This window comes from Aptenodytes forsteri, unplaced genomic scaffold (assembly GCF_000699145.1).
Source record: "Aptenodytes forsteri isolate BGI_AS27 unplaced genomic scaffold, ASM69914v1 Scaffold136, whole genome shotgun sequence".
Classification (NCBI taxonomy): domain Eukaryota; kingdom Metazoa; phylum Chordata; class Aves; order Sphenisciformes; family Spheniscidae; genus Aptenodytes; species Aptenodytes forsteri.
Window position 1 is genome coordinate 1,286,038 of NW_008796111.1, and position 15,125 is coordinate 1,301,162.

General features: G+C 52.1%; 2 protein-coding genes across 3 annotated transcripts in view; both read right to left on the reverse strand.

Annotated features, from left to right (window-relative positions):
• Nucleotides 1-15,125, reverse strand: part of SPOUT1 (SPOUT domain containing methyltransferase 1) — a 23,755-nt gene that overhangs the window by 5,976 nt on the left and 2,654 nt on the right. The gene's annotated exons all lie outside the window — the stretch shown is intronic.
• Nucleotides 536-11,829, reverse strand: KYAT1 (kynurenine aminotransferase 1). 2 transcript variants are annotated; one of them, XM_019474081.1, is made up of 15 exons: nt 11,708-11,829; nt 10,920-11,027; nt 9,588-9,709; nt 7,115-7,173; nt 5,987-6,137; nt 5,524-5,673; nt 5,095-5,181; nt 4,843-4,971; nt 4,381-4,501; nt 3,626-3,702; nt 3,278-3,367; nt 2,732-2,918; nt 2,431-2,507; nt 2,045-2,131; nt 536-1,626 (listed from the first exon to the last, which is right to left on the reverse strand). In XM_019474081.1, the coding sequence occupies exons 3-15, from the start codon at nt 9,669-9,671 to the stop codon at nt 1,558-1,560; spliced, it is 1,368 nt and encodes a 455-aa protein (XP_019329626.1). In that variant the 5' UTR covers nt 9,672-9,709; nt 10,920-11,027; nt 11,708-11,829; the 3' UTR covers nt 536-1,557. The 2 variants fall into 2 exon arrangements, with proteins under 2 accessions (XP_019329626.1, XP_009285179.1); XM_009286904.1 differs by lacking the exon at nt 10,920-11,027.

Genomic DNA, 15,125 nt, shown 5'->3' on the forward strand with positions numbered 1-15,125 from the left:
CCACCCACCCGTGTCTGGGTGTCTTTGCACAAGCACTGCGAGCGTGTTGGAGGATGGGGGGGATGCACCCTGCCCCTTGCGGGGTGTGTCATGGCCTAGAGCAAGAGCCCGCGCATGTGGGGATGTTGCAATTAATCTTTACGTTAATAATCTAATCTCACGGTTGTTTATCTGTTTCGGTGATTGCAGCTCTCCCAGCATTTGGCACGTGTGGGGGTGCAAAAGGGCCTTCAGCAGCACCCTCACCCACCCAGGCTGCGCAGGCAGGTGAGACCAGACGCATCTCCCATGGGCGAAGGCAGGAGGTGGGTGTTTGCCCCCCTCCCGCGGGTCAGTGCAGCTCTGGCTCTGTGGGTATCGCTACTGCCAGCTGCAGCCTGACACAGAAAACCTGCAGAGCCACCACCCGCGGCCCTGGGTGGGACAAGCAGCCACCACTGCGGAACGCAACGCAGATGTTGCATGGGTGAGGGCAGCTCTCCAGGAGAGCTGCGTCAGCCCTGTAATCGTTACAGAGACATTTACTCTTCAATAATTGCAGTAATTCTACTTTAATAATTTAACTGCCACAAATACTTATCGCACAGTCTGTTGCACATAACTCCTGCGAGATTGATGATGCTGTTTTACATTCTTATCCAGGTTTAAATCGAGAATGATGCAAGAATTACCTTTCAAAATGCTGCTCATGTTACCCCACCACCCACCAGCCCGACGGGTGGGAAGCTGTGCGGGGGCCACCAGTGGCAGGAGCAGCCCGAGGCTGCTGTGCCCTTCCTCCCCGGCCACTGCGTGCGCTTGTCAAAGGCTGAAGGTTTTCCTTTGCAGCCTGGACGATGCTGCCAAGCCCTGACAAAGTGCCAGGGGTGGTTTGGGGGGTGCACAGGGAAGGTTTGGCAATAGCCAGGCTATTTATGAAAGCCTGTTTCCTGGGGAAACCAGTTGCCGATTCTGTGGTCAGCTTCCCCAGAGATGCACAGAAAAAAATAACGGGAAAATTGTTAATTATGGGAAACAGCATTTTGCTGGGTTTATAATTTTCAGGATCATAGGAATCAACCTACTGATGGGTGGCGATACTGCACAGTCCCGTGGGTGCTGGTCGAAATGCTGTCCTGCACCCTGGGGTACATGAGTGGGGATGTGGAGCAAGACAAGCCACAGTAACCCCCCAGCATAGCCTTAAAAGTAGGTCCTGAAACACCTTTTCAGAATTTGGTGGTGGAAAAGACCCCAGGAGCCATCCTTACCTTGTGTCTTGCTGGACGCATCCTAGAACTGATTATCAGAGTCTTTAAACATAGGAGGAAGAAATGTCGAATACTGACAGCACATGCAAAGACTCACTTCTTGCAAGAAACTGCAGTCATTTCACAGTGACAGAAAGTGTCTCCCAGACCCTGAGCATGGCCAACCTCTTACCCATTTGTCTGACAGAAAACGTGGTTGAAAGCACAAAAATAAGGACGGATCAAAGTTTGTAGCCAAGCAAAGGAAGAGGAGGAGTGGTTGTGGCAGGTGAGGACAAAGGAGAGCCTGGTTTTCTCTCCAGTGCGCTCAGGGATTAGTTTTCTCCCGTTTCCATTTTTGCAGTATGTCATTTGCTGCCTTCAGTGTGGCTTCCTCCTAAACAAACACCACAGGTTTGGTCAGTGGCTTGCAGCCAAATCCCCTTTCCCCTCATTGCAGCCGTCATTCGTATAAAAATCCCATTCTCATTCTGGAACATTGCAAATGCCCCGTGTTCAGTGTGACGCAGGCATAGCCACTGGGCAGCTAAATGTACACCCAGAAGACTCCCTGCCCTGACCAAGAAATGTGGCATGCTGATGGGGCAAAGCTTAGGATGGCACCGGCACGCCTCCTGCCCCCGGTTCAGTTCGCATGTCTGCAGGAGGGGGTTGGACCAGCTGCGATGCCATGCTCAGGCTCTAATGCCCAAGGCGCTCTGCATTTCTTCTTGGCATTTATTAACCTGATTTATTAAACCAGCCCTGATTATTACTCCCAACCTCGCCTTCCTTCTTGCTGCCAGGTATGTCACCTTTGCGAAGCAGAACCGGATGAAATGGTTGTAGTTGTTCTTGTGGGCCCCGCAGTAGAAAGCGGAGAGTGGGATGGCGGCGAGTCCCTGGGAAGGAGAAACACGTGGAACTGAGGTTACTCCTGGGCTGGCATGAAGCCATCCACGTATTGCTCGCAAGCTCACGGATGGGCTTGTAGATGCCCTTGGTGCCCTGTCTGCTCACTCTGCCTGAGCTCAGGCTGCCAGAGTTGAGGCCAGCTGCTGACAGACACCCCAGGCACCCCCCTAGATGAGCTGCCAGACCCGGCAGTGGTGTTGTGTTGCTGGCTCCCGTGAGCGCAGCCAGCAGGGAGGGCACAAACCCACCTGGGGCTAGCGCGGCGGAAAGGGCCAGATGCATTTACCTTGTTCTTGACCATCCACTTTGCAAATCTGGAGTCGTAGGGCTCATCGGAGTCAGGGACATCAGGGACGTCGGATTCTGCAGGAGAAGCACAGCAGCGTGGAGGTGGGGGCTGCTGCCGCGTGCCTCAGCCAAGCTCCAAACCCACGGCCTCTGGGAGCTTGGATGGGAAACACGCTATCGTCCGTCCCTGCTTTGGTGGTGGTTTATGCAGGTCCCTGTCCCTGCTAGTGGTACCACTCTGAGCTGGCCCCCCCATGCTCAGGTTTTTGCCTGAGCAAAACCGCAGCTGCACGACTCACTGAACTCGGAGATGTCTGCCACCAAGAAGTAGGTGCCCTCAGGGATGATGGGTTTCATCCCCACAGCATCCAGGCTCTGGATCAGCCAGTCTCTCTTCTGCTGCAGCTCCTTGGGCAGCTGGACAAAGTAGCTTTCTGGTTTCCCATAGAGCTTGAGCTCTCTCTGGAAACCCTGAGCCACGGCCTCCTGAGAGGAGAGAGGAACCCGGTGGGAAGAACTGGAGTCTTTGCTCTGATGCAATTCACAGGTGATTAGGGAGCAGGGGGTGATTTGTCATTGCACCAAGCCAAGCTCTCTGCCTCCAGCCTCTCCAAATGGCCCCTTGGATTTGTCAATGCAAAATAAGGAATATACCCCAGGCAGGCTGGACTCTCCCTTTCCTCCCAGGCACGGGGCAACTGCAGGGAGAGGGGAAGGAGCCTCTCCAGGGCACCACACATCACCCTGTCTGTGCCTTTCAGGTTAGCCGTGGGCAGAAGGACCCTCTCTCACCCCTGCTTCAGGGGTTTGGGAATTGGAGGGCCAGTTGCAGAGAGCCGCCTTACCTGGGCAACCGTGGCACAGTGGTACACTGAGTTTTGGTGCACAGTACAGAGGTGCTGCAGCAGCCGGTTGGGTCCCACAGTCCAGCCCACCTGTGGTGAGGAGAGGAGGAGGAAGGTGGTAAGTTTCTGGGTGCCTGCTTGGGCTCCCCTTTATTTGCCTGTGCTGGCTTCATTGTATTTTCCAGACAGAGCTATTGTAAAGCAGCTTTGGTACTTTCAGACCCCGAGGTTCAAAGCCAAGTGTGCGGCAGCAGGGTCCCCAGCGCCACGCTATGGCAATGGGACCCATGCCCTGGAGCAAAGGGACGGGGATGGGGAGAACACGAGATGCCACGCAGGGGAATTCACCTTCCATCCAGTGGCACTGAAGGTTTTCCCAGCACTCCCGATGATCACCGTGCGGTCCCACATCCCTTGCAAGCTGGCTGGCGATGAAACAAGAGAGAAACACCGATGGCAGAGCTCGGCGTGCTCGCTTCTGGGCTGCATTAATAACATGGTGGGAGCTCTTTGCCCACCATAACCCACGACGGCCTCTGCTGTTCACAGCACGTCTTTCACCTGGATGAGCCTCAAAGCACATCCCAAGCAGGCAGCCAGGTTTCTCAAGAGCATCTCTTTGTAATTAAGTGTTTTCATATGCATGTACCCAGCCCCAGGGGTTCCCAGAGGTGCCAAGCATCATCACCCTGCAACAAGGTGATTGCAGGTTACTGCAACAGGAAGAACAGGCCTCTGAAATCATGTTGAAATGGATGTCCCAAAACTAGAGACACCAGAAAACTGTGGTTTTTACAAAGTGTAGGAAAAAAACACAGTTTCTCTGGAGCCAAAGGGCTCTTTGTTCTGGATCTCGCACTGTGAAGCCAACTGTCTGTTTCCTCTGACTGGCTCTGGAAGTCAGGGCTCCAGTTTAAGACCTGGTTTGGAGGCTGAGACTGAAGTGCAGCAAAATACCTCTAATGGGAATACGTGCCTGGTAGAGCTATGCATGCAAGCAGCCCATGTAATTTCGAGGGGACCCCAGTTAAATCACCAGTTCCTTCCCTGAAGATGCTGTACCCAGAGAAGACACCCAAGCTCAGCCAAGCCATTCTCCATACCGATGCGGATGTGCTCCTTCCCGTCGTAGACCAGCCACTCGTACACTTCATCGCTGATGCACAGGACGTCATGCTTCACACACAGGTCTGCAATGACCTCCAGCTCCCCTCGGCTGAATACCTGCAGCGGGCAGGGAGTGGAGCAGAGATGCAGCAGGAGCATTTCTGAGCCCCTGCCTGTCCCTGCCTCTCTGCAAAGGCTGCACCCCCACCCGCACCATCTCCCAAGCCAGGGTGGGCAGGAGCTGGCTGCAATGGTCTGACAGGGCAAAGCCACAGCTGGCACAAAAGACCAGGCTTAAAAACACCAGAAGAGTGAGCACAGCGTGCGGTGCTGCCCCAACACCCACCTCCCTTCTGTGCAAGGAAGGTCAAGTCACTGCTACACTGCAAATGTGGCTGGGTGAGCTGTAGCACCCCAGCTGCTTTCAGGGCCAGCCACAGCAAGGCCAGAGGCATTACCTTGCCCAGAGGGTTGTTGGGTGAGTTCAGGACGATGGCTTTTGTCCGTTCACTGAATTTAGAAGCCAGTTCAGCTGGGTCCAGCTGCCAGTCTGCACTAGACATCAATTTTCCATCTTTTGGAGCTTTCTAGAGAGAACAGAGAGGAATCTCAGCTTGCTTTGCTACCTCTGCACTTTGCTTAACACTCACCTCTTCGCTCACTTTGCTACGACTCTTCCCTCCTCGACAGCTTTGCTCCAACCCACTCACCGGTCTCAGTGGGACAAACACAGGCATCCCACCAGCCATCTTCACCATTGGCTCATAGCAGTCGAAGAAGGGCTCAATGATTATCACCTGGAAGAAAGGGACATGTCAGTGCCCTCCTGGCCCTGCTCAGACCTTCCCTGATGGGTGCAGAGAGCAATGGGAGGGACAGGAAATTTTAATCCCTGAGTTATTGTAATGGAGAACCTGCATTGCCGGTGGGCAGTGTTATTATTTTGGCTTATGCAGATATGAGACAGTACCCTGCAGCAGGGAGTTTTTTCCTTTGGAAGCTCAAATATTGGAGAATGGGGATAAAACCTTTTCTACTTTGCAAAAGGACTATGTAAACCTACCCCTGGCAGACCCACAGCCAGGAAGGGCTCTCCTGGGAGAAGGCTGCCTGTGCAACAAGCCCAGATCTTGGGTTACCTCATTGCCATCATCAACAAAAGCCTGGAAGCAGCAGAAAAGGGCCTGGTACGCCCCCACAGTCACCATCACATTGGTCATAGGATCCAGGTCTTGTCCAAGCAACTTCCCAAAAAACTGGGCTAGGATCTTCACCAGAGGTGGGTGGCCCTGTGGGGTGAGAGGAGGGGTGGGATTTGGGTTGCAGAATCCTCCTAAAACATGGATGAGCCCTTGGAAGGGGCCTGGGCAGCCAAGTGCCCTGTGACCGAGTGTGCGGGATGTTTTCCAGCCCGGCTGTTTCAAACGCCCTGGTAAAGCAGGGTGTTACAGCCCTGGGCATGGGGGGGCCTGTGCTGAGGCTGGATGCATGTTTTGCCTCATGTGGTTTGCCCTGTTTATAGCTGCCTGATGAGCCCTGAAGCAGCCAACACTAATGGGGAGCGAGGGGGGTATTGCTGAGGAGGGGGATCTGTCCACGCACGAAGGCACGGGTGTACTGGTGCAGCATGTGATTCTCCCCGCTGAGGGCTCTCACAAACGCTTCCTTCAGAAAATCCGGTGGGGGGAAGTCGGGGAAGCCCTGGCCCAGGTTCACTGTGGAGTAGGTGGCAGCCAGTTTTACAAACTCCACCCTGGTGAGAAGAAAGGGAGAGAAAGACAAGCATTTACAGAGGGTCCGGGCAGCGTGCTGGCACCAGCTCCACTTGCCAGCATCCCTTTGGAAGTGAGCGAGGTTGGTGTCCCTCCTGCGGAGCCATCCCGCTGCTCACAGGTGGACAGGACCAAGCACAGATCATTTCAGGCCCATTTCAATTAAAACAAGGATGAGCCACGATGGCACTGGGGAGTGGTTTTAATTTGTTCTCAGAGGAAACAGCCGTTGTGCTCTCTGTGTGTGCGGTCACAGCTGAAGCTGTGTGCCACTTCTGATTAGACCAGAGCGAGCAGATGATGTCTCAGAGGTTTTCAAGCTCATAGCAGTTCTGCAAAATTTAGCAGCTAGACACCGTGAAGGCCTCTGCAGAGGGAAAGGCAGGCTGAACTCAGCGCTTGTCTCACCCAAGAGTAGGTTCATTGGCAGTTTGTAGCTTGAAACTAGGCACAGCAGGGCTTTGGGGAAAGCCCATTTAAATATCTTCTTCAAGCATTCAGTTTTCCCAATGCCACACTGTGCCTGGCAGGCTGGGAACGGCATTTGCAGCATCCTTTTGCCTGCCTCTCTGCTTGCAGTGCCCAAGGGTGGGCTTGAAGCAGATGCCAGGCTGCAGCCAGTGCGCTGCAACCACTTGGCTCAGATTTGGGTGCTGCTGGGATCATTCGGGCAGACGGGTTGGATGGAGTGCAATGCGCTACAAGGTGCTCCTGCCTGCCTTCCTGCAGGGTGGTGCAGGACGCCTGATAGAGCATAAAGTGTGAGCAGCAGGTACAGAAGGGAGCCAGGGTAAAGTCTCCTTGGACAAACTTGCCCTGATGCGCTTCCTGAACAAAGGCAAAGCAGCTGAGGGAGACCGCTGCTCTGTGCTGTGTGGCTGCAGCAGTTTCCAGCTGGTGTTAGGCTGCCTAAAACCACATCTACCACCAAGGTAAACTAGATATTCTCTCAACTCACCAGATATTCTTATCTATTCCCTCCAGCCTCCGAGCTTGCACTGGCCTTGACATTTTTGCCTGCAAAGAGAGAGAAAGAAAGTGAGTTTGAAGCTTTTACTAATGGCAATGGGGCCACTTGCGAAGGGGACGTGGCCTTCCCAGGTATGTTTTTCCCAGTGGAAGGTGTGCCCTTTAGTATTGCTTCATGGGTTGTTGCCAACCAACCTTAAAGCAGTAACGCTGTTGCAGTGGTTTCTGGAAAAAGCTTCACACACTTTTTATGAAAGATCAAACAGATGAGAGCTGGCAGAGGAGGATGTTTCATTTACAAGTTTCAACAAGAATTGAGAAAACAGATGAATAAAAGAACCGTGTGTACACTCACTGGGGAGCTGGCAATGCCTTAAACCTCATTTTCAGTTGGAATAAATCATGGGGTCAAATGAGCTCAGCCAAGCTTTAACAGCCAGGCCAATGACCCCAGACCTCAGGCTTCTGCCTTCCATAGCCTCTCTTGTCCTCCATCGGAAGGACCTCCTTGTTCTCCACAGGCCACAAAATATCCCTTTTTCCTAGAAGAAAAAACTTTTTTTATTCCACACTGCTCTAAGGAGTAACAAAAGTATTTACTCCTTTGTCCTGCTGGAGCCCTTGGTGAAGGGAGTTGCTCTAGATCCTAAACAAAATGCTGGATTCTGCACCTAAAGTTCATGGCAAAACCAGGCAGCAACTGGGTACAGGCAAGAGGAGAGCACAGCACACAGGTCAGCCTGATGTACGGAGACACCAAGGTACCATTCGCCTGACTGATATCTAATGTCCACGTGCATCATGGCTGGGGTGGTGGGAAGGGCAGTAGGAAACATTCAGAGCAAAATCATCCTTCCAGTCGGATAAGCACAGTGGGAGAAAGTCAGGTGTGCTCGATGGGGAATTTATCACAAGGATGATGAAAAGCGGCAGAGGCAGAATTTAATAAATCAACAATGCGGGGAAAAGGTAACCAGACAGCGAAGGGACTGCAAACCAGAGAGAAACGATGCTCAATGCACCAAGAAAAGCCAGCATGGGGACATGAGGAGGGCATCTCTGAAGCAATAAGCCAAGAAAACGATTGTCACCACGGCAAATAAAATACATTTGAACAGGGACGAGGAGGGCATGTGAAAGCAGCCAAGATGTGAGATGCAGAGCTGGGATGGGAGGGGACAGGGTCTGTGCTCTGGCGTGCTGGGATGGTGGGGTGGATACCAGGTCAGGCCCCCCTCCCCAGGCTCGGCTGCAGTGGTAACTCCCCACTTACCTGCTCACCTCTGCCGTTCCCAGAGGGCTGCAACAGAATTTGAAAAGTGCCCCAACGATATTTTGTGTTGAGGTCTTTGGATTTTTATACAGCTTCAGCCCTCGCTAGGGAGCTTTGCAAATAACTTGCTGAGGAGCCCTGTGTTTCAGAGGGCACCGGGTGGACTCTGCGCTCCCCCGTGGTGCCGGGCAGGGAGCCAAGGGCGAGCAGAAGTCGGTGCTTCCCTGGGTCTAGGGGAGCCCCACTCCTCTCCCCCAGCCCCCTGCTTTGCTCTTTCTGCACAAGCTCATGGATATTACGGTCAGCAAGACCCAGTGCCTGAGCTGATTTTGGTGGGAGTAGAAAGATTCATGGCTTGGGAAGTAAAAGATAGCTGGAGGTGAAATATTAACAGCTCCAGTGCTGTTCTTTTGCGGTGGGGCTGCTGCTCACCACAGTTCAGAGAATTTAACAGCATCAGCAAGTGTGATGGGGGTGAGTGGGAAGAAGGTGCTTTAAGCCTAGAAGTTCCCATTTCTGAGGAAAGGCCTTGTCTGCTCCAGCCCTTTCAGGAAGGGAAATGACAAATACTTTCTTCTTTTGACATCCCTCCCATCCCATCCCATCCCCAGCCTGGGTGATGCTGCCATGGGCAGCTGCCCATCAGGTTGGAGAGCAACCCAGCCTTGGAGCCGCGCAGCCCCCAAATCTGTTTCAGCCTGTTCTGCTCACCAAACCAAATGGTGTGTTTCTCCAGTTGCAATTTGCCTGGCAGCGAGACAGGATAGTTGAGTGCAAATGTAGAAGACTTAGTGGCCACAACCTTCCACCACTGACTCCCTGACGCACATGATTTCCTTGCTCTGCATGTTTGTATCTCCAAGAGGGATGCTGATATTTCCCAAGTACTTTGCAACCCAAGAGTCTTTAGTAGAAGAGACCATCCGACGAGGCAACCCCACAAACAATGAGCTTTCTTCCGTATGACGAATATTCTCTTGCTTATGAAATGTTCCCTTTAAACAGGCTACCTGGAAATAAGTGGGTACAGAGGAGATTGTACCAGTGTGGCTTTTCCTGACGTGCCCTATCTGCCATCGCTGCCATGGCTAGCTGCTGGGCAGTGAGCTCCCCCGGGGTTCCACACCACTGCAGCCTGAGCCAGGGACCAGGCTGCCGGCCAGAAACAGTCACGCTGGGCATTCAATACCTCGCCGGAGTGTGAGCTATATCCAGCGCTGTTCTTCCTCTCCAGCAAGAAGTGACGCAGAGACGGTCCCACTCTCCTGAGCATGCCACGGCTCCTGCTGTCTCACTCCTGCGGGCAGGGACCTGCATTTTCCCCAGACATAAAGCAGAGGGGTGAGATAATCGCTCCACGGCAGCAGGGGCAAAGCAAACGCTCCGTGTACCTGAGGACGCAGTGCAGGTCCAGACCCAAAGCTGTGGTTATTCTGCCACAGAAAGGAAAAGGGGGAATGAGCCGCTTTGTGTTGTCACTGCAATGTCAAACAGCGCTGGGATTGTACTTTGTGCCCATGACACACACCAAGTCAGGATCACAAGGGCAACCATGGCTTCTGCCTCCTCTCTCCCCAATTCCAGGCTCCCCCCACTTTCCTCTGCACTGGGGGGAGTGGTACGGACACCAGTGAGAGGGCATCCTCTGGGAATTCGGTATTCAACATCAGCTTCCCATCCAGTTTCATTGATCCCAGGTATCCCTTGCCTCTGCCCTTCCTCCCCTGCAGCACCTCCACCTTCCTCGCTGATGGGGCTGTGCCTTGGCAGTGCTGTTGGGACGCCCTGCCTCTTGAGGCTGGCAAGTGAAACAAGGGGCCTTAGGGATGTACGCTGGGCAAACCTACTCTGCACAAACCCATCTCTTCCTCTTCCTTCATGTTCTTAAGGTTACCAAAAAAAAAAAAAATCAAAGCAAGAGTGCTGCTATTTGTGAGAATCTCCGGCTTCTCAGCTGCTGCAACTCCAGGCTGTTTAGTCACAAGTTTTATTCTGATTAACAAGATGTCAGCTTCCATCTCCAAAGTGATTTTGGTGTTTACCTTTCCTTCAAGGCCACAAACAAATTAATTTCTGTGCCTGATGCAGCCTGTTCCTTCACCTCAGGTCCCCTCAACTGTTCTACAGCATTGCTTAAACATGCGGCATTTAAGCTAAAATAAGTTAATGTTTTGTTAGGTACTTGAGATAAAAGCAGTGAGGCTGGAGGATGCATGGACCTTTATTTTGACCAGCCATGGATTAATTTACCCAGCTGCCAAAAAATAAATTAAAACAGGTTTGAAGCTGGCCAGCCCACAGGTACGTTCTCGGTACTCCTAGGTGCACTTTCCACCCTTACATGCAGGGTGTGAGTCCCCACTGTTTGCATTTTGTGTTATTTCTAACAAAAGTGCAAAGCGGCTGCCAGCTGAGACCCGTGGGGTTTTACATCTCTTTGCTCAGGTGGGAAAAACCAGCACTATTTATGGAAAAACTGGAAGTCACATTATAATATTGCTTGGGACTGCAAAATACCCACCTTGTCCCTGTGTGCGGAACAGCTGCATGTCGGGGATGGGCGCTGAGATGTGGGGGGACACTGCTTTGGGATGCAAAGCAAACGACTACTGGAATGAGGGGACTAACCCTGCAGGTGACAAAACGAAAGTGTGGCAGTGAAAAGGACTTCACTGGATTACAGAAAACTACAGAGCTGGTGTAAGAGCTGTACGCAAGGCTCCGGCAAAAAGCTAGAGGCAGCACCGGGGTCAGGGTGCTGCTCCCAGTGGGAGCAGCCGACCGGGGCTAGGGCAGAGGGCTCTGCCTCACCTCCCCAGCCCTGGACAATGTTTTGGAGCAGGGTCAGCCACCAGAGAGTCAAAAAGCCTGGGAAAGGCTCAGGGAGCCTCTCACCTGGTTGGGCATTTCAGGCTGTGCTATACGTACGCTCCCTGTGAAGGAGCCGGGGCACCTCTTGCCCTGGTGGGGTGCACAGGACGGAGCACACTAAGGATTTTGGAGGTGACAGCTGAAAGGTCACTGCAGGGACCGCTCACGCACCACCTCCTGCCCTCCAGCCCATGGGCATTAGCTGTCTCCTCCGTCCCGGTGCTCCCCAAGCACACCCACAGTGCTGGCCAGCCTGGCTGCTCGCAGGTGCACCCAAAAGGCTTTGGGGACAAGGGTCCCCCTGAACCCGTCGCACCGCGGATTGCAACGCCACAGCGGGAGAACGGACGAATGCAGCAGCAACAGCCAGCAAGCGCACACACACGTAGGCGCAAGGCAGCTCCCAGAGGGGATGGTGGGGGGGTAAAACAGACTTACATCAAGCTGGGCCACGCTGCCTTACGCTGCGAAAGTCTGGCACAACCGCCCAGGCTGCATTTGCACACATGCCGCCCTCTCCCTCTCTCTGAAACGCTTCATCTGCAGCTGGGACTTCCTGGGAGGAGTCGGAGAGGCTGCACGAAGGCAGGAGTCGAGCTACAACACTCTGATGGGGAAAATCGTACCGGGGAACAGGAGATCTCAGGTCGCTCTCTAAAGCACCAGGGTGAGGGAGGAGAGAGCTTTTGGGAGCAGGTCCCTTCCTCCTGGAGGCTTGGAGCCAGAGCTGCCAGAGGATTTTGGCTGCCTGGGAAAATATCTCAGCATATTGTTCAGATGGAGGCTCATACCAGCATAATTATAGCAGGATAATTTTTGTGGTATGACTATAATTACTTCGGCATGGCAATGGCGGGGAATTTCCCTTTGAGTGAAGCCTTCAGTCATTTTGAAAAATGGATTTTTAAGTCAGTCGGACACTCTCAAAAATTTCACTCTGCGGGCTTAATATTACTAGAGAAGAGAATGGATCACAGGTACAGAAGGTGAAGGCATCAGCGTTAGGTTCATCAGAGGATAATGACCAACTGTCCACAATACAACCTAAAGCAGGATCCTGCAGCATCGTCCAGCCCCTGGGCTGTGGATGGGCAGGGAGGCAGATATCGGCCTCAGAGGGGGATTTCAGTGCACGGCTGCAGGAGCTGAACTCCCCATCAGTGGTTCGAGAGGTGACAATTGCTCAAGTGAGGCGTAGAGAGCAAATCTGCCTCTCTTGGCTTCCCTCTTCCTTTTGTGACAAGGCTGTACATGCACGGATGAATCAGGTCATGTAGTTCTCCTGAGTAATTACTGTCTCCCTTTCACAGTAGGAAAAAGTGAGCCACAGGGAAAGGAAGCGGCTGACATCCGCTGTGCCAAAGGTTCCCAAATCCTAACGCAACGTCCAGCCGCTGGGCTCACAGCATCCCTGCCATGACTAAGCGGGAGGGAATGTCAGTGCAGGCAGATGCAAACTCTTTGTTTTCTAAACTTCGGTTTAACTCAAACACTGAAACAAACAGGTGGAAGGAAAACTTGTGTTTGCTTCCATAAGAATGTACACAGCACATCCTGAGCCACCTAATAGCTCAATGCCATTTTCTCCTCTCCCTCCTGCTGCCCTCGCTATGCTTGCTTTGCCCTCTCCTCTGCCAGCCTTGCACCTTCCATGGTTGTTGTTTGCCCCTGAGCAGAGCTCACTTGACTAGCTAAATTAGCAAAAAGCCAACCTGGCAGAAAAGTGGACAGTTTTCTGTAAGGTCCGTGAGTTGAACTGGCTCAGGGCAGGGTGGGTGCAAGAGCTAAAGGCACTGCAAGGAAATAGAGATCTGGGTAGGGACCAGAGCAGAGGGGAGTGGGGAGAAGAAGGGATGGACAAGAGCATGAGTCCCCACCTTCTTTGGCAAGATTTGGCCTTTATATTGGTTCAACAGTAACATGTAACTTCACCTTAATGTCCTCTTGAAATTCAGCAGAAATTGGTGGATAATGTGCACGCGGCCTGCAAGGAAGAGGACACTATCTGACCTTGGAGTTTGTGCTGTAAAACTCAAGGAAAATTGGGACCCTCTCTTTCTTCAGCTCATTTTAATTTAACAAGTGCATCTAGAAATGAACAATTCTTCTTAATGATTTTTTTTTTTTTAAATCTGACTATTGCACTGGGCTGGTGAGTGTCTGCCACACTGTCCCCTGGTAGGTGGGATCATAGCGCACAAGGCACAAGCCCAGGGCCAAAGCAGAAAGCAGAAACCTGAGACCTGTAATGTTCCTAGAAAGGCACAGATATGCTTATTTTACTATAGCAGTGATCACTGGTGTATACAAGTTAAAGGTTTTTTTTTTAAATCTGGCTATTGCACTGGGCTGGTGAGTGTCTGCCACACTGTCCCCTGGTAGGTGGGATCATAGCTCCTCTGGTACAAGTCCTGTGCCTATGGCTACAGCAGGATGCTGAGACCTGTAATGTTCCTAGAAAGGCACAGATATGCTTATTTTACTATAGCAGTGATCACTGGTGTATACAAGTTAAAATTGGCTGCTCTTAACCACTCAGAACTGCCTCTTGTATACTAATGAAGTTATAATGAATGCCTTTCAACCATCCTTTATGAATTTTTAAAAAAATGATGCTGCCCAGTGTCCTCCAATGAGTCAGCCAAATGAAAATAACCATTAGTGAATCAGCCTGCTTTTTTCAGGTACCACAAAATGACTGTTGGATATATCCTCGTAACACACCGGTGTTACTATTCCTGCTGCGAGGAAATAAATGCTGTGTTTTTCAGTGGCCTTAGTTTGGTGAGCTGTTGTTAGAGAAATGGAACGGGGTTTTCAAAATATTCCACTTTAGAAATGTCACATAGGCTGGTTCTTAAGGAAAAAGTGGTAAAAGCTGCAATTTAAATTATTTTCATTCTCTTACTGTTAACTAGCCTTAAAAGTTGATACTAGTTGTATCCACTATTTTTCATTTGAGGCATCCAGTGAGATGTTCACCAGATTTTCTCCACCTATCTGGACCGTGTGCCCCCGGTCCCTAAATGTGGATGATGTCTGCAGCCTCAGTTATTGCTCGGTGATTTGAAGGACGGGAGCTGGGCGTGCATCAGAGTTTTGTGCTGGCATGGGTGTGTAAGAGGAGGACTGGGTGGTCAGGCCTGGGCTATGTACCACCCCTCCTTCCTCCACAGGGCACAGCCAGAGAGTGAGGCACGTGAAGCTGATTTTAACCATTTAGGAGCTAAGGAAAGGGTTTAATGTCACCTGAGAGGAGGTAGGGCCCCGACAAGGAAAGACACAGCCTCCTTTTTGTCTGTGAGCCTGGAGGTGACGCACACCAGGTCCAGACAGCTGAGCGGATGCTCCTCTCAGGGCTCTGCATGGCTTGAACCACGCCGAGGGGCTAAAACTGAAACAACGTGATGTCAGGGCATGGCAACTATCATTTTTTACCCTTCTGTGTTTTCACAGCAGTGACACCACCCTGAATCAGGGCCTGAAGCTGTCCTTGGCAGGCCTGGCTTTCCTCCCTGTTCTTCCTGAGGGACAGAGGCTGCCGTCCCTCAGCGCCGCAGGCTGCGAGACTGAGTCGCTGTACATAGAATTACATTAAGTGAAGTAATGACAGAAGGCTTGATCATGGTTGGGTCATAAACCTTAATAAAGAGGTAAATTTTTTTTTTTTGACAAAAAGATTAAATTCTGGACTCCAAATACCTGCTGTCCTGCCACAGCAGGTGAAGGCACTCAGCTCCCCACCTTCCCCTTCGCCTGTCCAGCGCTGAGGCTGGAATTATGGCGGCCCCTTTAAGACTCTCACCATCTTGCGCGCTGCCCTGCACCAAGATGGCGCCCCCGCCCTCACTCCCCC

Coding starts and splice junctions, on each gene's coding strand:
- KYAT1 (XM_009286904.1), bottom strand. CDS start 9,671: ATGCTCAGGAGAGTGGGACCGTCTCTGCGTCACTTCTTGCTGGAGAGG. Junction 3,368..3,625: donor TCAGTGCCACTGGATGGAAG/GTGAATTCCCCT, acceptor TCCTCACCACAG/GTGGGCTGGACTGTGGGACC. Junction 2,132..2,430: donor AGTGGATGGTCAAGAACAAG/GTAAATGCATCT, acceptor TCTCCTTCCCAG/GGACTCGCCGCCATCCCACT.